The 26,523-nt window shown below is 44.1% G+C and overlaps 1 protein-coding gene across 1 annotated transcript in view; it reads right to left on the reverse strand.

The window, feature by feature from the left end:
- Window positions 1-203: 203 nt before the first annotated feature.
- The window catches only part of Spag1 (sperm associated antigen 1), a 52,238-nt gene continuing 25,918 nt past the window's right edge, over window positions 204-26,523 (reverse strand). Inside the window, exons 10-19 of the mRNA XM_048358847.1 lie at window positions 24,368-24,553; window positions 24,191-24,304; window positions 23,695-23,794; window positions 18,271-18,423; window positions 12,533-12,699; window positions 11,460-11,592; window positions 9,256-9,382; window positions 2,836-3,000; window positions 1,075-1,443; window positions 204-972 (exon numbers count right to left, since the gene is read on the reverse strand). Coding sequence (XP_048214804.1) covers window positions 841-972; window positions 1,075-1,443; window positions 2,836-3,000; window positions 9,256-9,382; window positions 11,460-11,592; window positions 12,533-12,699; window positions 18,271-18,423; window positions 23,695-23,794; window positions 24,191-24,304; window positions 24,368-24,553 — 1,646 coding nt within the window. The 3' untranslated portion in view covers window positions 204-840. The remainder of the gene's footprint in view (window positions 973-1,074; window positions 1,444-2,835; window positions 3,001-9,255; window positions 9,383-11,459; window positions 11,593-12,532; window positions 12,700-18,270; window positions 18,424-23,694; window positions 23,795-24,190; window positions 24,305-24,367; window positions 24,554-26,523) is intronic.

The raw sequence follows: 26,523 nt of genomic DNA on the forward strand, positions 1-26,523 counted from the left end.
AATTCTGAATGAAGGAATTTAAGACTGCAGGAATAATCAGCAATACATTGAGGTTTAAATGTTTTATTGTAAGAAATATCCACTTAACAAAGGAGCTTTCAGTATGAGTCCTTCACTTTCCCTTTTGCAGAAAAAAATATAAGCAGGAAACAGAAGGAGGAGATATTTTGAGAAGAGGTAACAATTCAAACACACATACAGGCTGGTTTATTTTATATAGTGACTTTATTGCTTATATAAGCAATATATAGGGAAAGATACATTTTAAAACCTAGTAAAAAGTGGTAGCAATTTTTGGCAATTTTTGTTCTTAATTATTAGGCAATACTTTATGTTAGAAAAATAAGTTCCTCTTACAGCTGTAAATTAATAAACTTCTAATAATCAGACTTCAGAGTTGCATTGAACTTGTGTGTATCTTCACAGGATACTAAGTGATATAATAATCACTGTTAATGACTCCATTTTTCAAAAGAACTTTAAATAGCCCAAAGAAAAACAGCTTAAATCAAAAATTTAACAAGTTGAGTTATTAAAAGAAAACATGTACTATAAATTAAAATATATTTTAACAAGTTCCACATATACTTATTAAATATAAAGATGTTGGCTCTGGCACATAAGAAAATATTTACAACTAATAGAGTTTGTAGAATACCCATATTTTGTATATTGAATACACATGTTCTGTATATAAAAATAACTAAAATGTTTTACAGTCCAGACCTAAGTATCTTTTCTAAGCCAGGTTTTATCCATGCAACTCTTATTTTAATACCATCTCATTAAGCATTACTGGAACTCGTACATGCATGGAAGAAATCTAGCAATGATCTTGAGTTAAAGCTCGTACTGCTGTTTTAGGGCCTGTACATCCTCTAAAGTAAAGTGGTTGGTTTGTGCATCTGAAAGGTCATCAAATAGCTGCTTAGTTTGCTCCTTTTGGTCTTTACTAATTAGTGTCAACATCATCTGGAAAAAAAAGGAAAAAGTTACATTAGCATTAAAAGTGTTTTTAGAGTTGTGGGAACCCTAAAAATAATGTCTCTATTAATAAACTATTTTGCTGCTTACCTTAAACCTTTCTGCTGTACTCAAATACAAAAGATGCTGATACACCAAGAAGGGATCTTTACTGATGAGGTGATTTTTCAGAGACTGAATGAGGAGGAGGAAGGTATCCCCTTCAAGTTTGTTACTCAGCAATACTGGCAAATCTTCTGGTGCAATGATGCCTAAAAGACGTGCACAAGCCTCTTCATCTTTCCTGGCGTTTATAGCGTTTAGAACCTGACCGAATTCATAGGCGTTATTAGGCTTAGAGATGGGAAGTCTCTCTGAGTATTCTGGAGGCCCACTGCTTTTGTCCCCCTTCTCAGCTGTCAGGCAGTCGGTGGAGACCTCCGAGGTTCCTTCAGGGGCCTCTGCATTGCCTTCGCTCACCTTCACAGGAGAAACAGACGCTGTGACACGGAGAAACAGTCACCACACAGCCTAAGTCATGCTTGTCAAGTGGGCACTGACACACAATGCCACAATTTCTAAGTGAAAGATTTGTAGATTTTTCCAGTGTATTACAAAGTCTATGATTTCTTTAGAGACATTTGTGGTATAAGAATCCAAATAGTAGGAGTATTCCTTGCATCATTGAAAATATACCAAATTTTACTTTTAGGGCTTTCCAGAAATAAAAATGGTACATAAACTGAAAACATATCGATTTTCTTTCATAATTGTATTTACCTGTTTATTTAGCCAGTCCCTGGGGCTTAAACTCAGGGCCTGGGCTCTGTCCCTGAGCCTCTCGCTCTGTGCTTAAGGCTAGCACTCTATCACTTGAGCTACAGTGCCAATCCGGCTTTTTCTGAATAGTTTATTGGAGATAAGAAGTCTCAGGGACTTTCCTGCCAGCCTGGTTTTGAACCGCAATCCTTAGATCTCAGCTTCCTGAGCAGCTAGTATTACAGGTGTGAGCCACCAACACCTGGATCACAAATTTTACATTGGATCGGGGGAGGGAAATCAGTCATGGGGCTTGAACTCAGGGCCTATGCACTGTCCCCGAGCTTCTTTTGCTCAACGTTAGCACTCTACTGCTTGAGGCACAGTGCCACTTCCGGCCTTTTCTGTTTCTGTGGTGCTGAGGAATTGAACCCAGGGTTTCATGTATGTGAGGCAAGCACTCTACCACTAGGCCATATTCCCAGGCTCTATTTTCTTCTTAAGGGAAAAAAAAAAATACTTCCCAGCTTCTCTCACCTATTAGCCTCTTTAATCTAAATGGAGGTGTCAGACCATAAAGAAGAGGATATTCACATTCATGAGTATACATGACTTGTGACCTGACATTCTTCATTAATGGCAAAGCAAAATGTGTGAATTACTATAAATCACAAAGATAGGTTTGATCCTGGGGTAGTCCAAGATCTCTGATGAATCCATATGATTTCAGAGTACTGAAAGAGCTGAGTCAACTTCAAAAATCCTCATGGGGAATGGCTTTCAGGGGCCCTGAAACTGAAGTCAGCCCTGTCAGGATTCTCCAGTGAGTTCTTGAAGTAAAACGCAAGGGCCAAGGGCTCCCATACACCATGAAGTAGAGACGGTACAAATGCCAAGCTACGTGGAAGTGGCAGGGAAAAGCAAGTCATGTGAAGATGCTCAACATCAGCTCTGCACACACACTGAGAAATACAGTAGCCAATCGTGATGGCAAAGGACAAGTTTTGTCATTATAACTGGTTACTTTTTTTCAGTGATCATCAGAATACTGACTTTAGAATTCTGCAGATCTCCAGAAGAATATTTTCTCAAAAAATAATGAAATGTAAATACCTCTTGAATTTCAATTTTCTTTCTCTCTTTTTCTTTGTTGAAGGATACCGTGTTGTCCTTAATATTAAGGAATCTGGTTACCTCTTCCAGTTCCATCTTTGCCTCAACAATATTTGGATCTAGTAGGAGAACCTTATTGAGGTCAGATAAGCTTTCCTGATAATTCTGAAAGTAGGAAGACAGAGTAAGACAGGGCCTTGATTAGTATGAGTGACAAAATTGTGCATTATTGCAGGGTGATGGTTCTGTTCTTACTGAAGCAGAAAGGGTATCTCATAGTACAGCAAAAATCTATTGAAAAAAAGAGCCCAGTGTCCAGAGTTGGCAAACTCAAATTTCATTCTCACAACTTGTACTTCCAGCTTTTGGTGGTTAATTGGAGAAAAGAATCTCAAGTAGTGGGAGAAAATGAGGGAGGGGGTAACACTGTTCAACAAGAAATGTACTCATTACCTTACTTATGTAACTGTAACCCCTCCATACATCACCTTTACAATACATCACCTTTACAATAAAATAAAATTAAAAAAAAAAAGAATTGCATGGACTTTGCTGCCTGGGCTGGATTTGGCTTTGTACCTTGATCCTCAGATCTCAGTCACCTGAGTAGCTAGGATTATAGGCCTGAGCCACCAGCAACCTTCCTTGTATTAAACTTATGGTAGATACGTGTGCTGAATGAATGAATAAAAGACTCAGCATCCTTTTATTAGTCTTGCATCATTAGCTCTACTAGTAATGGAACAAGATCCAAGCCAGGCATGATGGCATGCCTATACGTGCACTTACACACACCTGTAATTCCAGCTACTCAGAGAGACTGAGGCAGGAGAAAAACGAACTCAGGAATTCAAGATGTGTCTGGGTGATGAAGTGAGATGAACTTAAGTTTTCTCATCTTCAAAATATAGTAAAACTTAATTTTTATGAGTTTGTACTAAAGAACCAATAACTAGTTTAAGCCTACAAAGGGCAGTAAAAATGGTAACTATTATTCGAATACTCTTGTTTTATAAAACCAAAGTTGTTCACTATTCAAGACAGGACAATAGCAAACTTTTCTTTTTCTTCTCCTTTTTTTATTTTTGTTTCAGATATGGGGCTTGAACTCAGAGCTTCAAGCTCTCACTTGGCTTTTTCACTCAAGGCTGGTACTCTACCCCAGCCACAGCTCTACTTCTGGCTTTGGTAATAAATTAGAGATAGAAGCCTCACAGATTTTTTTACCCACGCTGGCTCTGAACTGGGATCCCAGGCCTCAGCCTTCTGAGCAGCGAGGATTACAGGGGTGAAGCACCAGCGCCCGGTGGTCTTGGATCTCACCCAAGAGTCAGACAATGCACTGGAGAAGGGAGGGGAGGGGAAGGAATAAGTAGATGGGACCATTTAGTAGTGAAGACAAAGGTCATAAAATCAGTTTGCTGTGATGGCTCATGGTCTATAACTACAAACTAGACCTACACTTTGAGTAAGCCAAATTGTGGGGAGGCAGAGGGCAGCAGTATCTTACATATTGGTGCCCGGGAACAGCCACAGAGACTAGCTATAATGTCACCTCCCTTCTTCCCTGAAGCAACACACCAGAGCAAGGGTGACATAACATTAACTCTGGTTTGGATTTTTTTTTTTTTTTTGGTGCTGGTCTTGAGGCTTGAACATGGCCTGAGTACTGTCCCTGAGCTTATTTTTGCTCAAGGCTAGTGCTCTACCCCTTGAGCCATAGCTCCACTTCCAGTTGGCTTTTAATGTTGTTTTCTGGGTTTTTTTGAGTGATATTAATTGGAGGTTAAGAGTCTCTGGACCTTCCTGCCTGGGCTGGCTTCAAGCCACAATCCTCAGATCTCAACCTCCTGAGTAGCTAAGATTACAGGTGTGAGCCACCAGTACCTGGCTAATGAACCTGTTTTAATTTATTAAAAAGGCAAATTGTTTACAGACTTAATATCCCATGCACAACTTTCCACATACTACTGTATAATAGTATGTATAATAAAAAAACTACTGTATAATAATACTTTATAATAGCATAGAATATTGGCATTCTATTCCTACCCTATCCTTAGGTGAGGAACCACAGGTGAAACACAAGATTCTGGCAGAAGGACCAGTTGATCAAGTGATAACAATTAGCTTCCTATTCTAAGGAATTCACAGGTATTTCTTTACTCTTACAATACCCCCTATTAATATTAGCTTTCACTGTATTAAAGTAAGACATAAAAGAAGCTCTGGGATGTGCCAGCAGCTGGGGCCAGAAGGTGCATAACAGTCCATTATGGAACTCCAGTGTGAAGTCTGAAATCAGACCTGTGAATCACAGCCTGACAATGGAAGCCCAACAAATGGTGGATCCCTTGGTTCTAATCACTTGAGGAAGCATGTCTGGAAGTGCAGAGGAGAAGGGCAGGGACAGCATGGGGACGGAGGTCGCCCATTCACTTCACCAGAGCCAGCAGAGCTGGGGCTACCGTAACAGGAAGGGCAGGCTCATTTTTTTTTTGGGGGGGGGGGGGCTGATCCTGGGGCTTGAACTTAGGGCCTGGGTGCTGTCCCTGGAACTTCTTTTTAATCAAGGATAGTGTTCTTGAACCACAGCACCACTTCCAGCTTTTTCTGAGTAGTTTGTTAGCAATAAACATCTCATAGACTTCCTTGCCAAGGCTGGCTTTGAACTACAATCATCAGATCTGTTTCCTGAGTAGCAAGGATTACAGGCGTGAGCCACCATCATCCAGCTAAGGCAGGCTGTTCTTACATAAGCTTACATCCCATGAGGGGAAGCAATTCTCAACAAAACAAAACCAGATAATTACAGAGTAAAAACCAGAGTACAGCCAGAAGCGTGGCTCCAGTAGTAGAGTGCCTGCCTTGCAAGCACAAAGCCTTGAGTTCAAACCCCAACACTGCAGACTTTGAGATGGGTATGGAGGAGGGATTTTCCTTTGCTGCACTGGGGGAAGTCACGACCTGAAGGGAGCAGACACAGACACAGGGCAGAGCAGGGCTCATACAAAGTGTGGCTTTGGCAAAAGTCATACTTGAAACAAAAAAAACACTGTCTAATCAAATGTGGTGGTATTATTTGCTACTAAGAGACATGCTTAAACCAGGAAAGTATTTATTTTGTAAGGTATTACTCCTTTGTAATTTTCTACCTTTGGTGCCACCCTTATTGCTATAAATTCCTTAAGTGGGTGTTGCGTCTCATTCACCACTATACTAACAACCCCTAGCACACAACTAGCACTCAATAAGAGAAATCAACTGTATGTAAAAGCAAAATGCTTATACCCTTTCTTGCTGTACATATTTTTCAACACACACACACTCTCTCTACTATTACTACTACTACTACTACTGCTACTATTAAGTGAGCTTAGGAAATAAGATCTGAGAAGGCAGTGTTCAACTGCAGGCAGAGGGAGGCACCTGCTACCAAGGGGAGCCCTACTCCCCCCATGACACATCCTCATTATAGTTTGCTCTTGACAAATGGGCCCACACGTGAGTCCTGACGCAATTTATAAGCAGCTGTTGCCTTTGACAGGCCTGAAATTAGGTTCTCCTGGCACAGGCCTCAGCCTACTGGACCTACTTCATTTTCTAAATCAAGCTATAAAAAGTCAAACCAGAAAAACAAGATACCAGTGTCATAATCTAGTGAGTTAGGGTTACTCAAATTGGGGATTATCTTTCTACATCATAATAGAATTTCTGGAATTCATTCCAAGAAGTATTCCATCCCCATCCTTCATTAGGTACAGCTTCGGATCTTTGGTCAGCTAAACAGGTTCCAAGAGTCAGTATGAAGTGGAACAGCGCGGAGAGTCTGGGCACACGATTCCTGAGTCATGCACATCCACCTTCCTTGGCCAAATCCATCAGCTTCAATCATGGAGCAAATCCTCAAGGAGTCTGTCTGTCTGACTCAAGGTGCTACATGCCCTGCCACCTACAAAATCGACATGGCTTTACAATTACTAACAAAGCTGGGGGTGGGGGGGGAGGGCAGGGAATGAAAAGGGGTCACAATGACACAAACTAAATCCAGTGCAGCTGTATGGTTTCCTCCTGGTGCAGGGACTGCCCTACTGCAGCCCGTGGCGGAGGCGGGGGGGGGGGGGTCTGTGATCTAGAAAAGCCCAGTGTTCAGTGCACACAGATGGTCCTCATTTGATATAGTAAGCAACAGCACGGCCGTGTCCTCCCAGCAAAACCTCAGCACTCCTCCTTCAGGAATAGGCGTGGATCAAATGTCTCAAAACTCAACAGGTCAGGACCACTCTCCCTCAGAAGCCTGTCTCCACTCCCCTACACGCTCCAGCATCACCCTGCACCCCTCAGCCACCCAGGGGCCTTCTCCTTCCCCCAGACATTTCCACCAACCTTATCAAGCCATTTGAATGAGTTCCTGACCTTCCATTGTGGTCTGAATTTTGTTTCTACCACCCTCAAATTTAAATATTGATGTTCAACTCCACAATACCTCAGACTATATCATACTTGGGCAGAGGGTCTTGAAAGAGGCAAACAAGTTAAAATTGGCTCATTAGAAGGTGGACTCCAGTGCAATATGACTAGTATCCTTATAAGTGCAAGTATGGACAAGGATACATACTCAGAGGCAACACTGTGGAGACAGAGGAAACGGATGGCCCCTAGCAAAGACAGTGGCCTCTGGAGAAAGCAATCTGCCTCAACCTCAGACTTCCAGCCTTGAGAAAGGCCATGTAGGTGGCCTCTCATCTTCCTACTCTATGAGAGATGCCCTTCTGATCTCTGTTCCATGCTGTCCCCAAAAACAACCATCCTATCATCATTTCCTTTCTCCCCTTTGGTGGCTCCCATCACCTCCAGGATAGTCCGGCCTCGCAACATGGCCTCCCAGACTCCTCTGGACCAGACCATCTCTCTCCATCCCCACATCCTTACACAAACCTGGTCTCCTGCTGCAAGGTACACGAGCAAGTCCATTAAAAAAAAATCTGTGTAAGAATATCAAAGAAGCTGTTCCAAGGTGAAAGCAAGCTAAAGGCCATGGAATGCATGAGTATACAGACATAGTTGTACAACTCGGTGATAAAAAGGAATAATCACATCCATGGATGAATCTCATATGGTATTGACTGAAAAAACTCACAGAGTGATCTCTTTGTAATAGTACAAAAAAGCAGCAAAACTATAATGACAGATCAGATGAATGCTTGCTGGATGGGTGGAGAGAGGCAGACTGCAAAAAGTCAGTGATTGCCACAATCACGAAGTGTGAGTTAGCACAGAAATGGAGAGACAAGGGGTGACCAAATGCAGCAACGGTACTACAAGACATAATGTTGAAATGAACGCTACATCTTGTGGCTGGGGAAAACAGGGAAATAGTACAAGAGGCAAGGGAAGGTGTGTGACAATGTCCAAAAAGAAATTCATTACCTGACTTATGCAACTGTAACCCCTATATACATCAACTTTAAAATAACAATAAAAAATTTTTAATTGTGAGTTAGACCTCCGTAAAATTTTTTAAATGTCTCAGGAAATACATTCTTTTTTGCCATGGGTTTTGAACTCAGGGCCTGGGCACTGTCTCTGAGCTTCTTTTACTCAAGGATAGAGCTCTACCACTTAAGCCTCAGCACCACTTCCAACTTTTCTGTTTATATACACCAAGTGAGGAATCAAACCCGGGGCTTCATGCATGCTAGGCAAGCACTCTACCACTAGCCACCTTCTCAGCCCTCAGGAAATACATTTTCCAATGTTTTCTGGGTTTTCCTGATTTTGATGTCTTCTACATAGATGAATACTCATTGACCAAGACTTCCATGCAGAAAACCAGCATAAGGATAAGTATAATGATACAAAACCCTTTTTCTTTGAAAAGAATGGTGGGGTTTTATTTAATTGTTATTATTACTTTATTATTATCTTTAAGCAGTTATACAAAGAGGTTTCAATTAAACATGATATGGTTTTCTTAGAGAAAAACATCCTTCAGTAGTCCCTCACTGACTTGCTCTAGCTAATGATCAGGCGACTACAAGCTTCTAAATCCCTTATCTGTCTCTACCAACAGGCGCTAGGTGGTCCAGGTTCCATCCAAAAGCTTCCCCTCATGCCTGCTCCAGTGTATTCATTACTTGTGGAGTTTAGTAATACACTGACAGACTTCCTTGTGCTTTAAAGTAAATCAATGGAAATACATTCTCCTCAGAAAACTATAGAATGAGTCCAAATTTTGAACTGGAACAACCTTTGAAAGTATCTGCCCCACACGTATGATTAAGGGTGAAATTGGAAGTTAACTTGGAGGTTTTAGGACAGATTATTTAATGCCACTCCATGATCCTGAGACTTATGTTTATGAGACCATTTGGTTTGTTCAGGGCTGTACTTGACCCAGGAAAAGGCAGATGTCCTCACCTTGAGTCCTTTCTGAGCGAGCGCTCGCCTATAGCACGCTTTCACATTGTCACCATCGATGTGAAGCGCCTGGTCACAGTCCTGCTTTGCCTCTTCAAACTGGCCCAGCTTCAAGTAACAGAGAGCTCTAGCGTAATACAGTAGGGAACGCAGGATTAGCAGAGCTAAAGATAGCAGTGAAAATCAAACAGCTCAGTAAGTCTTTTACACCGCAGAAAGTGAGAACGATGTGTTGCCCAGGCCCTGGGCTGGGGAGGAGAGGAATCAAGGCAGGGCACAGACCTATGGCAGAATAGCGTGGCACTCTAGACGAGTTAAGAAAAATCACTGAGGGGTAGGGAATGTGGCTTAGTGGTAGAGTGCTTGCCTAGCATGCATGAAGTCCTGGGTTCAATTCCTCAGTACCACATAAACAGAAAAAGCTAGAAGTGGTGCTGTAGCTCAAGGGGTAGAGTGTTAGCCCTGAACAAAAGAAGCCAGGGACAGTGCCCAGGCCCTGAGTTCAAGACCCAGGACTGGCAAAAAAAAGAAAGGGAGGGGTGGGAGGGAACAAGGGGGGAGGGAACAAGGAAGGGAGGGAGAGATGGAGGGAGGGGAACAGGGCTGGGAGGATAGGCCAGATCACAAAGGTATTTGTACATCATGAGAGAGTCCGGGCTGTATGCTGAGCCTAACTGAGGTCCTCTGAAAGGTTTTTAATGGGGGCTGACATGTCCACCATGTCTTAGGATGATCACTCCAGCTACAAGGTGGAGAATGAAATGAGGGAAGAACATGCTGGGGTAATGTGGAGGTATTGCAGGCATCTTGCAGGAGGTGACAGTGGCCCATAGCAGGAGTGACAGGGAGGGGCAGACTGGTCATGCTGAGGAAGTGTTTAGAAGGTGGGTCCCATCCCAGCTTGCTGGGCCGGATACTGAAGTGGGGGTTAGAACTAGAGTTCAGAAGATAGGTGGGGGACACAATTACAAGGTGTGAATGGAGCTGGACAGGGAGGGGATGCCACAGCCCTGAGAGTATGTAGAATGAATTAAGGGCTCTCCATCTGCACCCTGAGATAACCGGAGTCAGAAAAGAGTACCAAGGGAGGAGAGCTGCAGCCAGGGAGAGGGGAGCTTAGGGAACAGAGGCCTTGATGCCCAGCTCTGCCAGAGGCTGAGGAGAGGGGAAGACAAACATCTGCTACTGTCAATGATAGTATTTTTTTTGCAAAGAAAAAAAGTTGCCACCAGAAGAACATATGAACAAAAAACTTGGTGAGCAATTATGTCAAGACCTTATCTGAAATATTCTTGTTGAACATCTGGAGCTATCCTTTATTCTTTCTGTCAGAGACTCTACTCACACCTAAAAATCTCTAAATCACCAATAGGTATCTTTCATCATTTATGGTAAAGATGTCACCACAGCAGCATTCTAGAACACTCTGTTCCTGCTGTACATTATGAAAGATGTTGGTCTTTCCCCTCAACACTTCAGATTAAAAATAATAATATCATTGTCCACCAGGAGCAGTGGTTCATACCTGAAATCCTAGCCACTCAGAAGACAGAGATCAGGAGGAATGAAGTTCAAGGCCAACAGGGTCAAGAAGTCAGGGAGATCCCATCTCAACTAATTAAAAGCTGAATATGGTGGCACATGCCTGTCATCCCAGCTGTATGGGATCAGTTTCCAGACTACCCCAGGCATAAATCTGAGATTCTATCCAAAAAGTAAAGCAAAAAGAGCAGAGGGCATGGCTCAAGTGGTAGAATGACCTTTCTAGAAAGCACAAGTCCCTAAGTTCGAACCCCAGTAGCACTCAAAAAAGGGGTGGAGCATTGATCCCTAAGACACTACTTTGAAAAGCCATTGGTTCCCACTCCTGCCACATTGGACAGTACCCAAGCCTGGCTTGTTATAGCAAGAGGACAGTCAACCAGGAAGTGCTGAGTGAGTGGGGCACCAGCTCACACAAAACACAGCTCCCAGGAACCTGGGGACGGACAGCAGACCCCCATCCATCCTGCACTTCAGCTCCCCAACCCCTCCACAGCACTTCAGCACTTCCAGGGCACACTTCTCCCACAACAACTCACTAGGATAACTTGCCAAATGATTCCTAGAACTGTACAAGAGAAAAAAAACTTTGGAAATTAATTATATTATTATAATTTAATTACTCAAGATTATTTTTAGAATAACAGTTACAAACAACTTGCCTGTTTGTATATATGGCACACTCTTGGTTGTTAATCTTCAAGCACTCACTGTATTTACTAAGAGCACCTTTGTAGTTCTTGTCCTTTACATATTGATTTCCTTCTTCCTTCAGGGCTTTAAACTTTGTTTCATCTATGGGAGAGAGGGGAGAAGCAGAGCGGGAAAAAGAGAAGGAGGGAGGGAAGGAGGAAGGGAGGGAGGGAGAGAACTCATGTAAATAATTCTACAAAATCTGAAGTAGCACTGGAGGTAAATCTATTGCAAATTAACTTCAGTACAGAACACTTGTAGAGTTGTGCACTGAGCATTTGCAAGTACAAGTGCAGAAAACTTTATATATAGATTAAAAGATGAAATAGCTATAATGAAAGTAATAATATAGTTATGTCACTAACATTTTCAAAGTTGAAAATAAAATATGAGAAATTGTCATGTTACCCATAATGGCTTTTTAGAAATGGGAGAGTCAAACAAGGCTCCAGGACACGGGACTACAGGGCAAGAGGCGGAGTCTCAAATATGGCTGTCCCTGTGAATTCACACGTGCCACAGCTGTTCCTGTGGCCTCAATGCACGCTGCCTGGCACAGCACTGTGATGAGCGAGAGTCACTGAGGGTAGCTACCTATAGGTATGGCAGAATTGGTCTGGGAAACGGATACAAATATCTTCAGCCTCTGGCTCAGTAACTATTTCATGAATATTGCCAAGCAAACCCTAAAGCTTCAAGTGGACGCCTACACTGCTCCCTAAATTGCCTGTTATATATTTACACTTTTTTACACCCCAATCTCAATCTGCTAGCTCTGCCACATATGTATGTGGTCTACTATCTCCATTTATTCCTGAGAACTGCCTGCTGAAATGCTATTCCTGTTCTCCCCTTTCCTCATAATAAAACATGAGAGGAGGGAAAGCAATTTCTTCAGAGCAGGTAAAGAAAGGGAAAATGGAGGTTCAGCCAGGTCTGATACCAAAGTTCCAGGCTCCTCTCTGCTTTATTCAAGAAATGTGCGCAGGGCTCTCCAGGAGCCCCTGAAGTAGAGAACGCAGGTCCCCTCGCTCCAACACACCTGGGATGCTTCCTGAAAGATGGTCGCTGGACTCTGCCTCTTGGTCTGGGGTCAGCTCTGCTGCTGGACGCCAAGCTCCAAATGGCTCCGAATTAGGCACAGTAGGAATGGGTGACAGCTTCTCTCGCCAATTTGGTCCATCTAGTTCCATTAATATTTTTGTTATTCTAAAAAGAAAAGGCGTTTTCTCTATTGAGCAAGATTTGCTTTTTGTATTATTGAAGGTCTGATCAAGATTGGCAGGTGCTATACCTAAGTGTAGAAGAGCTAGTTTCTTCTTCTGTTTCGAAATTACTGTAAAAAGTTGTATTTAACAATGTAACCATTGTCTCTTCATTATAATTTTGTTTTATTGTGGGATAGGGTTTTGCTGTGTTGTCCAGACTAGACTCCAACTGGTAACCCTCCTACCTCAGCCTTCAAAATGGCTGGGATTAGTAGGTGTGCAGTACCATGCTTACTAGAACATTTTCTCATCAAAAGAAAATAGTAAAAACCTTTTTAATCTTTTTTTTTTTTTTTTTGGCCAGTCCTGTGGCTTGAACTCAGGGCCTGAGCACTGTCCTTGGCTTCTTTTTGCTCAAGGCTAGCACTCTGCCACTTGAGCCACAGCGCCCCTTCTGGCCATTTTCTGTATATGTGGTGCTGGGGAATTGAACCCAGGGCCTCATGTATACGAGGCAAGCACTCTTGCCACTAGGCCATATCCCCAGCCCCAACCTTTTTAATCTTAAAAAATTATAACATATGCCCAGTAAGATTCAAATCTTAACATAAAATTGAGGAGGCCTAAAAGAAACATCCTTCATATTATTTAATGCTCACTAAATTCGTAAGAGATTCTTCTTGGGAATAATCAGAAATCCTGTGAGATTTCAGTGCACAAACTGGGAGAAACTGGAGCTAACAGTAGGTGAGGATTTGCATCTTCTCTAAATATTCCCACGTGGTCAGGATACGCTTCTTTGGGACTTTTTCTTTTTTTTTTTTTTTTTTGGTCAGTCCTGGGGCTTGGACTCAGGGCCTGAGCACTGTCCCTGGCTTCTTTTTGCTCAAGGCTAGCACTCTACCACTTGAGCCACAGCGCCACTTCTAGCCTTTTCTTTTTTCTATACATTGGTGCTGAGGAATTGAACCTAGGGCATCATGTATGCGAGGCAAGCACTCTTGCCACTAGGCCATATTCCCAGCCCTCTTTTTCCTTTCTAAAATTGTTCATTTATTTACTTTTCATATGAATAAATATGAAAAAGTAGGATACTGGAGCCTATCTCCAGAGCCTTTATAGTAATAACATTTAGTAATTACCACCCAAAAATTCAGATTTATGTCCTTGATTATCCTATTATTATTTTTAAAATACACAATATCACACTTAGATTCATCCTGAAGACATAATTCAATTTTGTTTTTTTGTTTTTTTGTTTTTTTTTTTGGCCAGTCCTGGGCCTTGGACTCAGGGCCTGAGCACTGTCCCTGTCTTCCCGCTCAAGGCTAGCACTCTGCCACTTGAGCCACAGCGCCGCTTCTGGCCATTTTCTGTATATGTGGTGCTGGGGAATTGAACCTAGGGCCTCGTGTATCCGAGGCAGGCACTCTTGCCACTAGGCTATATCCCCAGCCCCTTCAATTTTGTTTTTAAATTTGACTCAAAAAAGCATTTCCCAAGACCAAGCAAGTTAACTAGTAATTAGTACACTGCATTTAGCTCACGTCTAAAATCTCATATACTATTTGTATGAAATTATAGTTATATACAAACAACTTTAATATATACTTTCCTACCATTTATTAAACTGAAATTTCAATGGTAATCTTTGTTTATTATAACTACATCTCATTTCAGTATAAAAGGGTAAACTTGAAAATTAATGTATAACCACTCATCATTGCAGAAGAAAAAAGTAGATTTGGGGGGAAAAAAGAAATTTTAAGCAAAACGTGTATTACCAGTAGAGAGGAAGGAAGAAGCAGCTGAAAAGAGATGATGTATTTGTTGCCAGGGAGGAAATAAGGATATGCGGGGAATTTAACATATTAAGATTCCTAGAGAAGAAGAGAGGAATATGATTAATGGAAGACAGAAATAAAATAAGCACAGATGTCTAAATTAAAATAAAAATAAATTGCTGTTGTCAAATTTTCCATAATGGGCTGAAATAGATGGAAAAGGAAGCATAAACATGAAATTCACAAAGGAATGATGGAATTTAAACAATATTTTATCTAAAAAGATATGGCAAAACCAAAACCTCCTCATCTTCCTTATAGAATAATACACCAACAAAGACCATTCAACTACAAAATGACTATGCTTTTTTGCAGGAGGGAGGGTAGTATAGGGGTTTGAATTGAAGGCCTCTCACTTGCCAGGTAGGCACTGCTACTTAAGCTATGCCCTCAGCCCTAAAAAAAAAGAGTCTGTCTTAAAAGTAAGTTGGTATGAAAGAACTTTGTTTTGGGGGGGGGGGAGGGGGCAGTCCTGGGGCTTGAACTCAGGGCCTGGGACTGTCCCTGAGCTTCTTTTGCTCAAGGCTAGCACTCTACCACTTGAGCCACAGTGCCACTTCCAGCTTTTTCTGTATATGTGGTACTGAGGAATCGAACCTGGGGCTTCCTGCAGGCTAGGCAAGCACTCTACCACTGAGCCACATTCCCAGCCTGAAAGATCTGTTTTTTAGTACATATACAAGATCTAATATAAACCTCAAAAAGTTAAACTCAGAATTACCATGTGATCAACAACTCTACTGCTTTGTATATAACAAAAGGAATTGAAACAGGTATGCAAACAAACAGCCATGATTCTCAGCACACTATTCACAACAGCCAATCGAAAGCATATATGCACTAATGAATGGATAAACATGTTACAACATACACATATATGTGATGAACTCAACTATAAAAATAAATGAAGTACTGATACTTGCCACACCATAGGTGAACCTTGAGAACATTATGCTGAATAAAAGGGGTCAAACATGAAGTCACATAGCTGATGATTCTACTTATATGAAACATCCAGAATAGATAAATCTACAGAAAGCAAGTTAGTGGTTATCAGGAGTTGAGGGGAAGAGGGGAAGAATGGGAAGCAACTGCTCAATTGGGTAACAGGGTTTCCTTTTGGAGTGATGAAAATGTGTTGGAATGAAGAGGTGAGTATTACACAACGCTGGACTTGCTAAATGCCACTACACATAATGCAGGAAGTTGAAAATTAAGAGTAATCCTGGTCTCAAGACACTTTGCCCTTCATACCAGCTACCACAATCATTCAGCCTCTGCTTGCTTTCCTGAATCTCCTGTAACGAGGCCCTTTCTCTGCCAGCTTGCCCAGATATCTAGGTGTCTTTGAGGCTCCTGTTGTGGAGGAAAGCCTGCTTTTTCTCCAACTGCCAGACAGGATGGCGTGAGTTAAAAGCAAAGCCCAAAGCACAGGAGTACACTCAGCTTCCCTGCAGGAGAACACCTCGGTCAGCGCATGTCCATGGAGGATATCTACTCTGCAGGGCCTTGCAGATGGGAAGATGGATTTGCTGCAGTTCCTAACATCAAGAAGGGCCCAACAGAACGACAGTAAAAGAATAGGATGACAAGATGTGGAGAAAGTAAAAGCCTTATGTATGGGTAATGCGAAGTGGCCAGAGTTATGGAGCACTGAACAAGGAAATCTAAGGTGGGGGGGGCGGGGACAGAAGAGCCGCCCATAGGAAAAGCCCCGCCCACAGGAAAGCAAGTCTTCTCCAAAGGACTCAATGGGGACTGGGCCTCAGTCACACAGTAAGGAGCAGGTCGGTAATAGACAGCATGGAGTGTGGAGGGCGGGGCAGCACCAGGGGAGACTTCCTGCAGGCCCCGGTTCCATCCCACTTCACCACAGGTAACCAACACAGGCAGAGATCCCCTATTTTTTAAAAAATGACCTGGACTCGAAAGAGTTTCAGATTTTAGATTTCTTTTAGAATATTTGCACAGGTACGAGATAGGCTGGGAGGAGACTGGGTCTAAACCTGAGACCGGTCAATTATACATTCTAAAGATGGCCTGAAAGTCATCTGATACAGTACTTTGTGTGTGCCTGCATTTTGACCGCGACCCATCCTGTGGGGTCAGGTGTGGCGTTTTACTCATAGTGTACTGTAGGCATTTCAGAGGTTTCAAATTTTGGGGTACCCTTCTGATTTTCAGAATTAGGGATATCCAACCTGCCTATGTCTCTCTCTTCATCTCACCTTGGGATCAGATAGGTTCTTCTTCATGACTACCAAGTGGAAGCTCCAGAAAACGGCTGGCATGTCAGCTCTGTGCACACACTGGGAAGGCCATGACTTTAAAACGAATGCCCACAACACACCACCACTCTCATTTTCTACCATTGTCTCAAGGTTTTCGGGGGTCCCAATGCACCCTGCCTACACCATGCACCACACAGCAGCTTGACCACATGCGGCCGGCCTCACTGCTCTTCAATCCCCCGCCTCCCTATCCAACACACTATCCTATATGGGATAACTGCCTAACATAAGTGTTCCCTGAACTATACTCTAGTTTGCTGAATGGTGGAGGTTAAGTGATTTCTTCCTCTTTGCCTCTTTTTGGGGGAGAAAGGAGTGACTATGACACACTGAACCCACACAGGGCACAGCTGGGCACATAAATACCTAGACAAATGAGATCGGAAAATAGTGTACACAACTGGGAATGGTTTATCCAACCCTATGTAGTGTAACTATGTAATTTCACTTGAAGGCAATTTATGACCTCTGCAACTTGTTTCATGTGTATTTGGGTTGCTGGGGATGGAGAGCAGAGCCTTGAACATGTGTGCTACCACTGGGCTACGTACACATCCTAGCCCTCCAGGCTGAAAATCGCAACCTTCCCATTCTCATGCAGGAGGTAAGTTAATCATGATATAAATGAAGATCCAAACTCAGCTGTTCACCATTATAAATAGTACTTCTAGGTAAGGGTCTATTTCCCAAAGGCCAAAGAAAACATGTGAGTGGTTTCATGAAGACATTGTAACAGATAGGCTTCTGCCTCTTCTCACTACATTTCCGGATCTCAGCCTATACACAGTATTGATTTATGCTATCTCTGGCAATGCCTTGCTAGCAGCACAGATATTTAAGCAGCAGGTGCGAACTACATCCATTCATGTTAGTAAACACAATCCACTACAGAGTAATAAGTGGACCAAAAAAAAAAACCCCAAATATGAAAGTATAAAAGTGGGCTGGGAGGGCTGGGAATATGGTCTAGTGGTAAAGCGCTCACCTCATATACATGAAGCCCTGGGTTCAATTCCTCAGCACCACATACACAGGAAAAGCCAGGAGTGGCGCTGGGGCTCAAGTGGTAGAGTGCTAGCCTTAAGCAAAAAGAAGCCAAGGACAGTGTTCAGGCCCTGAGTTCAAGCCCCAGGACTGGCAACAAAAACTAAAGTATAAAAGTATGAAAGTAGCTATTCTGTAAGCAAATATAAAGGTATAAAAGTAGCTAACTCTGTAAGTTACCCAATAAGCTATCCATATGATGAGGTAGTTGGAAATTAAGTGAGAGAGTGAAGTGGGCATAGGGTTTACAGTGGAGTGAGAGAAGGCAGTCACTCACAAGAAATGAGTGTCTGGGAACATAGCTGCACATGGACCTGGTTCTTGAAGGAGAGGGAAGGGGGTCGGAACCTGAATCCATCATAAAAACAACTAGACTCTATCTGGTTAGATTACCTGTTAATGCTGTCGCTGGCTAGCTGGATGCCGCAGTCCATTTGCAGCACTGTCCTGTAATCCACGTATGCTTTCCCATACTGCTCTAAAGTTTCATAGGCCATCGCTCGTCGCAGGAGAGGTTTCATGGAGAAAGGATGGAGCTCCAGAGCCCTACAAAGACAATAGTATCGCATATGATTTACCTTGGAAACCAATTTTTTTTTAATTCTCAACTGAACATATATCACCAGATTCTCAAGTATCTACATATTGGAGCTTTCATCCCAGCAACCTAGCAACATAGCAGACAGGCAAGTTAACCAAGTAGCAGAGGAAAAAAAATCAAGCAATCAAGTTCATGGTTACTTCCTTTGAACCCAGTACCAAAGCAGGTTTCCAACTTTTATTGTAAGATTAAAAGGAACATTTTTACTTACATCCATGTATTTAAGAAGGCATCTCAGTACAGAACCACAGAAATATGCGCAACATTTTGAAAATCAGTTCTCTAGAAAGGTGTCAAGAGCACTATGCATAAATTGTGTTTTAATGCTGCTTCATATCAGCATTTTAAATTTGGTTCGCATCCTTAATTCTAGCAAAAAATATAACCTCTGTTAATTAAAATAAAGCCTTGTTGTATATATCACACCATCATTTTTGCCCTCTGTCCTCCACCCTTTCTTCTTTATGTCTTCCTATCAGTGCCAACTTCGTATATTTTGTAGCATGTGAAAAAAAATAACTTTTACATTAAAAAAAGGTGTCAAATAGAGCAGAAGGAGATCGAGGAAGTAGGCATATGCTGATTTCTTAGAAGTCATGTAATGTTGTGCTTTTGCATCTGTGGAGTGATTTCCAGATCACAGAGGATACAGCTTGAGGTTATACTCTGGTTTTGTCTAAAGCAACTGGTTTTGTTTTGGTGGTTCTAAAATTTAAACTCAGGACCTCACATTTGCCAGACAAGCACTCTCCTATTTTTATTTTTTTCCTCCTTTAGTTATTTTTCAGGTTAGAGTCTCATTTTTGCATAAGGCTGGCCTCAGTCCTTTTTTTTTTTTTTTTTGGCCAGTCGTGGGCCTTGGACTCAGGGCCTGAGCACTGTCCCTGGCTTCTTCCCGCTCAAGGCTAGCACTCTGCCACTTGAGCCACAGCGCCACTTCTGGCCGTTTTCTGTATATGTGGTGCTGGGGAATCGAACCTAGGGCCTCGTGTATCCGAGGCAGGCACTCTTGCCACTAGGCTATATCCCCAGCCCTGGCCTCAGTCCTAGATCTTTTCTATCTGTGCCTCCCATGTAGCTGGGATTGTTACACACACACGCGTGCACACACACACACACACACACACACACACACACACACACAGGTTTGTTGAGATGGGATCTGGGGAAACTTTTTGCCAGAGGTGGCCTCAAAGGTCAATCCTCTGAATATTCTTTGTAGCTGGAATGACAGGAATGCACTATCACATTCAGTCTTGACTATCTGGAGCAACTTTAGTGCTATCTGAAATAAACACACAATCAAAAGACGATTATGGGGGCTCATGTCTGTAATCTGAGCTACTCAGGAAAACCCCAGAGACTCTAATCTCCAGTTAACCACCAAAAAGCAAGAAGTGGAGCCATGGCTCAAGTGGTAGAGCACTAGCATGGAGCAAAACTAAAAGTTCAAGGACAACACCTAGGCCCGGAGTTCAAGCCCCTAGACAGCACCAAAAAAAAATAAAAATAGACTTTATGAATGTTTAACAAAATTACGTGAGGTAGTAAAGAGGTGCTTCATGAAGAAACCCACAAGAGCCTATGGCCTCTATAATCCACGTCAGAGATTGCAGGTTTGCTTTTTACTTTATATATCAATTACTAACATGCCTGGGGAAAAACAAGAGCAAGGGCTGCGTTCATTACTTTTCTCAAGAGTCTTGGGAATCTACTGTTTATCTGGCCTGGATATGACAAGGAAGAAGGGGAGAGGGAGAGGGAGAGGGAGGGAGGGAGGGAGGGAGGGAGGGAGGGAGAGAGAGAGAGAGAGAGAGAGAGAGAGAGAGAGAGAGAGAGAGAGAGAGAACTGTTACTTTCCAGGCAGCACAGTCTCTCACCTTACTCACAGCAAGCCGCTCAGATAAGTATGTATTAATACGTTAATCGTGCTGTTGAGGTTACTCAGGTTACCATAACATGCAACCTGTCAGGTCTTTTGAACAGAAGCTTCCTGAAGGCAAGTTCATTGCCTTTCCTGAGCATCATTAGCCATGTTCCCAGCCCTATGTTAACACCTTGCCATGAGACTCACACACACACACACACACACACCACCCATGTAGAAACTGAGTCACCTGCCATTCCTTCCCATACCTCCACATCACCCTCAGCTGCGCATGTGTGGGCCCATCTGAACTCTGCACCAGGGCCACACTAAACTGAAGTGGCTTCATTGCTTTGGAAAACCAGTTTCACTGTGCCCAAGGTATAAGCACTGTGAGTGATCTCAACAATCACCTTTTGTGTTATGCTGACTTTTTACATTTTATTTTCACTCATGGGTATGTGTCACATTGGTAATTAAAGTTCTTTTTTAAATGAAGTTAAAAATCAACTAAGTCTATTTAAACACGAGACAATGGACCGGTGGACATCTGGATGAATCACCACATCACGGCCAGCATGGGTCACTGCTGAGGATAGCTTAAATGCCTCCACACTGTGCGCACTTCCAACACTCAAGGTGCCCTGCAACCAACCAAGATGGCCCCAACTACATTGGGATCTAAACTACACGAAGTGGGATTTTGTAGCACTTCCTAGCACAGTCTATGCAACTGTTATTGAATCTTTTTTCCTTTAATCTTGAAAATGAATATGAGCTTTTGAATTTAAATTCTAGTAAAGAAAGAAATACACCCAACCAATAAGAACAAAGACAAGTTTTCAACCAGACCTTACATGTTAGTATACTCAAGACCTCACAAGTCTCCCGACGCCATGGCTTCTCTGGCATTAAAATAACCCTTGCGAATCACAACTTTGGATAACATCACCACCCTTTGGGCCTCCATGCGCTTCCTGCTGGGACTCATTCTCCTGCTATCAAGGACACATCTAAGTAGGTCGGCCTGTATGGAGGTCAGCACTGACCAGAACAGCAAGATTCCTTGGCCCAGAACACAGTTCTTATCGAAGGAGAGCTATCTGAATGGATGCCCACCTCCCTCCCAGGTAGGTCGGTCCTACTCTTTCCCCAAGAGCCAGCCCACATCTCGCCTGCCTGGATGCCAGCCTGCAGTCCCATCTTTGTTTTTTTTATATTTATTTATTTTATTTACTTATTTATTTTTTGCCAGTCCTGGGCCTTGAACTCAGGACCTGAGCACTGTCCTTGGCTTCTTTTTGCTCAAGCTAGCACTCTGCCACTTGAGCCACAGCACCACTTCTGGCCTGTTCTATATATGCGGTGCTGGGGAATCGAACCCAGGGCTTCATGTATACGAGGCAAGCACTCTTGCCACTAGGCCGTATTCCCAGCCCCCCCCCCATCTTTGATTTCATCCTGAAACATAATCTTAGCCAGAATATGATTGCTCCTTAAGCAATTTCATGTAAGGTCAAAGTAAAGCTACTATTTAATAGCAGTCCTAACTTCAGGGGTCTCAAGTATTATGATTTGCTTTTGTTTTTTAGTCAGGGTCTTGCTATGTGGACCAGGCTGGCCTGGAACTCAAAATTCTCCTGCCACAACCTTTCCTGTGCTAGAATTACAGCTGTGCAACTCCATGCCTTGGCATGCCTTGGCATGGCTAAAGGTCTCAAGTTTGTGGGGTTTTGTATGTGTGCACATGTGTATGTACTGGTCCTGGGCTTGAACTCAGGGCTTGGGCATTGTCCCCAAGATTCTTTTTCTCAAGGCTAGCACTCTACCACTTGAGCCACAGCACTACTTCCAGCTTTTTCTGAGTGATTTATTGGAAATAAGAATCTCAAGGACTTTCCTACTAGGGTTAGCTCAGAACTGTGATCCTCAGATCTCAAGCTCCAGAGTACTAGCATGACAGGTGTGAGCTACCAGTGCCTGGAAAAGGTCTCAAGTTTTAACTGAGGAATCCTGGCCTCAGTCATTACAGGTCCTGAGACCAGTCTGTGGATAATGTATTACATAGCTATTTGAAGTATCTTTAGCTACCAACAAATTGTGCCTGATATCTAACAAGTTTATGTGGTCTTGTCAGTTAGTTACAGTGGTAAAGGTTTAACAAACTTTCAGAGAAATGGGAAAAGGAAAAAAGAAAAGCACCCAGGTTCGTGACATGCACCCGTTTCCTTGGGATCGGTACTTGTGCCGTGACAGATCTCAAACTACCAACTTGATACACAAAGTCTGGAAAATAGAAGAAATCACTAATGTGCGCCAGCATCAGTGTGGATGGGACCAAGTCAAAACATAAATATGATTTGCGTTAATTATGTAAAATTAGCCCAAAAAATCCAAGTGCCTCAAGCTTTCATTTTATACTGTAGGCACAGGTACTAGACAAATTTTACCCACACCAAATAAGCCAATAATGCCAATGACAGAAACAATTTGTTAATGGAAACTAATATATAAATAGTTCATCTTACAAACAGAAAATCCACATAATTTACTGTCTAGTCTAGGGCTTCTGTAAGTGAATTGGGGTGATCACTAGGAAATTACATGAAACACAGGTGAAAATCATGACTGTGTCACACCAGGATACAACTTTTTATTTTTTTTCAGATGCACGAATAGTCACTTCTTGTCAAAGGGCTTCTGTGGCAGGGTCATCAATGACTAAAGAAAACAGTATGTTCTACTCACTCACCCGGTCTGGTAACTTACTGAGCAGCAGTCCAGCCCTGGGTGAGGAGTTGACAGCCACTGCAGTGAATGAGGACCTCTAGGTGTGAGGCAGTGTCATCACAGCCCTGCAGATGGCCAGGGGAGTTTGAGAGCAGCCAAGCAGGGATTGCACAAAGGCATTGCAATCTTTGAGATCAAGGTGAGCCATGGCTTGGAGAGTGGGGAGGGGAGTGGAAGGAAGTGGTCCAGAAAAGTTGTTTGGGGAGCAAGGTTGGTGCCAGAGTTGTTTACAGTTATCTGTAAAACTACACTGAGCCATTAGGTACCCTCTGGAAAGGATCGGAGAGAAACCATGCTTCCAGAGCAGCCATTCCTCTGCCACAAGACCGGAAGTAGTTGTCAGGTTTAACTTCACCAGTAGCCCAGAGTGATAAGAAAGGAGAATTAGGGAGGCGCAGCGCCTTCACGTGTGTGAGTGGAGTTTATGATTTTCATTTGTCAAGCAACTAACATACCTCCAAACAGTCTTAAGGAAGTTAAGCCCTTGGGAAGGAAATTCGGGAAGATTATTGTCACATGGAAACTGTAAGGATCTAAATCCTGAAAGCCTGCGGCTTACCTGTTACAATCTTGAATGCAGTCGCTGCAGTTTCCTTCCTTTAGGTAACAGGCCGCTCTATTTGAATATAAGATACTTAGGGCATCTGCACTCTCGCTTCCTAAGAATCACAATTAAGTTAATAACAGTTAAGATCCAGCAGCAACATCACAGAATCACCGGCAGGCTGCGACAGCGGCCGGCGTGGCACTGCAGTCCCAAGGCCTTGCTGGGCACTGCGGAGGTCCCCGCCTGGGCCACCCGGATCTCTGCCAGGGATACCCGGGGAGAGCAGGGCCCTGGTCCCCGGATTGGGCCGCCCCAGAGAGCGGAGACGCCCCCCTCGGAACCCCCCCGAACCCCGCCCCCCGCGAGCGAGCCGGGATGGGCTGCGTTCCCGCGTATTGCTCGGCAGGTGCCCGCAGCCACTGGGAAGGGAGGCTGGGGCCGAGCGTCCACGCCGCGCGGGGGTTCCCGGGAGGCCGCAGGGTGCGCAGGGCGCTCGGGGCTCACCCACCTGCGGGCTCCAGCAGCTCGATCGCCGCCCCGTACCTGCGGGCCGCCTCGGCGAACTGCCCGCTCTTGAACAGCTCGTTGCCCTGATTCTTCAGGCCGGCGGGATCCGCTGGGGCTCCGGGGCCGGGGTCGCGGTCGGGGCTGGGGGGCGCGCGGGCCGCCGCGGGGTCCCCGGTGCCCCGCCCGCTGCCCGGGTGCCCGTTGGCGTCGCCGGCGGCCGTGGAAGTCGCCCGCGGCCCGCCCCGCTCCTCCGCGCCGGGCCCCTGCGCCCGGCCCTGCCGCGGGGCCCCCCTGGCCGGCCGCCGGCCGCCCTCGCCTCTGCCCGACAGCTTCTTCTGGATGTTGCCCATGGCGCGCGGGGCCGCTGCGGGGAAGCGGATGCGGGAAGTCAGCGGAGGCATCACCCGCACCGACTACCGCGGAAGCCGCGGGCCGTCGCAGAGGGGCGGGACCGCGGGGAAGCCAGCGACCGCCCGCCCGCCCGCCCGCCCGGGGCGGAGCCGGGGGTTCCCGGCCTCTCGCTCCGCGCCCGGGCCGCCCCAGGACACCGCGCCGGGTTGGGACGCACGGCGCTAGAGGCGGTCTCCCTAAATCCCGTCCCCTCCCCGTCCGCACTCACAGCTAAGCAAGGCGGGATCGCTAGAACTAGAACCCCGCCCTCGATCGCACCCGAGGCCCCGGCACCTCCTCGCTTTGAAGAACGGGGTGAACGAACGCGGTCAGCAGAATGAAAATCCAAGGTGACTTCCAATTCACAAAGTGAATTTGTCAAGCAAGTTGCATAACATACGCGCCCAGCGTTAAAAGTTAAAGAAAAGACTAAAAGACCATTTTCCACTCAGGCCTGTTCAAACTAAAAATTTGAATTTGTTTCAAAGATTTCAGGTATCGATGGCTTTAAAGTGCTCAGGCTAAGCGTGGTTTGGTTTTTGTTGTGTCATTTCTTCAGGACCCTGGAGGTTGAACTCGGCACACACGGGGGGGGGGGGGGGGAGGGGGGGACTCCAACTGAGCTCCACCTCCAGCCCATATAAGCTTTTATTTTTTAGTGAGGGCCTCTGGTTCAGCAGGAATCCCCTTCCATCCATCACTACATCCATATTCTTGCTTGAGATGAAGTCTGGATAACTTTGGCCAGGACTCGCCTCTCCCCCTCCTAATCTCAGCCTCCTAAGTAGCTCACGTTACAGATTTGAGCTACTATCACAGCCCACATCACTTGCTTTTAAACATGAAAATTCGCCTCACTGGGATTGTTAGATTAGGCCCCAGTTTTCACCAGAATCTGCTCAAGTCCTCAGCCCTGATACCAATGGAAGCACAAGTCTGTGTGAGTAGAAGCAACACATAGTTCAGTATTTTTGTCTGTTCCCTTGTACAGTACACTATCCCATCAAGCCTCACCAATGCAGTTACCAAATAGCTACCCTTTATTTAGAACTTACTACAGGCCTAAATGTTTATATACAGCACCATTGATCCTTAAGACAAGTAGTATCATTCCTACTTTCCCAGTGAGGCAAGATAGACACAGGAAGACACTAAGTAAGGAATTTGTCCAGGTCCAGAGAGCAAGAAACTAGCATAACTGGAATGTGAACTAAAGACTGAAGTATTCTTGAGCACTTACACTGAAAGGGAAACAGAGGCTGGACCTTGAAGGGCCCAGGAGTCTCACTGGGTAATGACTCATGTGACAAGAAACAGGAACGCTCTACATAGATCACAGGGTGACCAAAGGCCATGAAAGATTGGCCGCGAATGGGTTACCCTTCAAAGGAGAAATACTCTTAAAGGATGAGCAGAAAATCTCCATTGTAGATGGAAGAATGCCTAGGAATGAAAGAAACCATGAGGATCTGTTGCCCTAGAAACCAAGAGTATGTTGGGAAGAAAGGGTCAATAATAACAAATATCAAAAGAAAGGACAATAGTGGAACCTTAGGATAGTATGCGCAATCAGTAGATTTGAAAGTCCTTAACAAAATATTAGGAAGCTTGATTCTACAGTGTATTAAAAAGATTATGCAGCATGACCCAGCAGGAATTTATCTCAGGAGGGCACATATAGTTCTTTAGAAAGTTGCTCAATTCCCCAACATGAAAAAGTTACAGGATAAATAAAAATTCTTTGTTTGTTTTGGTTTTTGGACAGTCCTGGGCTTTGGACTCAGGGCCTGAGCACTTTCCCCGGCTTCTTTTTGCTCAAGGGTAGCACTCTGCCATTTGAGTCACAGTGCCCCTTCTGGCTGTTTTCTATATATGTGGTGCTGGGGAATCAAACCCAGGGCTTCATGTGTATGAGGCAAGTACTCTTGCCACTAGGCCATTTTC

This window comes from Perognathus longimembris, chromosome 12 (genome assembly GCF_023159225.1).
Source record: "Perognathus longimembris pacificus isolate PPM17 chromosome 12, ASM2315922v1, whole genome shotgun sequence".
Classification (NCBI taxonomy): domain Eukaryota; kingdom Metazoa; phylum Chordata; class Mammalia; order Rodentia; family Heteromyidae; genus Perognathus; species Perognathus longimembris.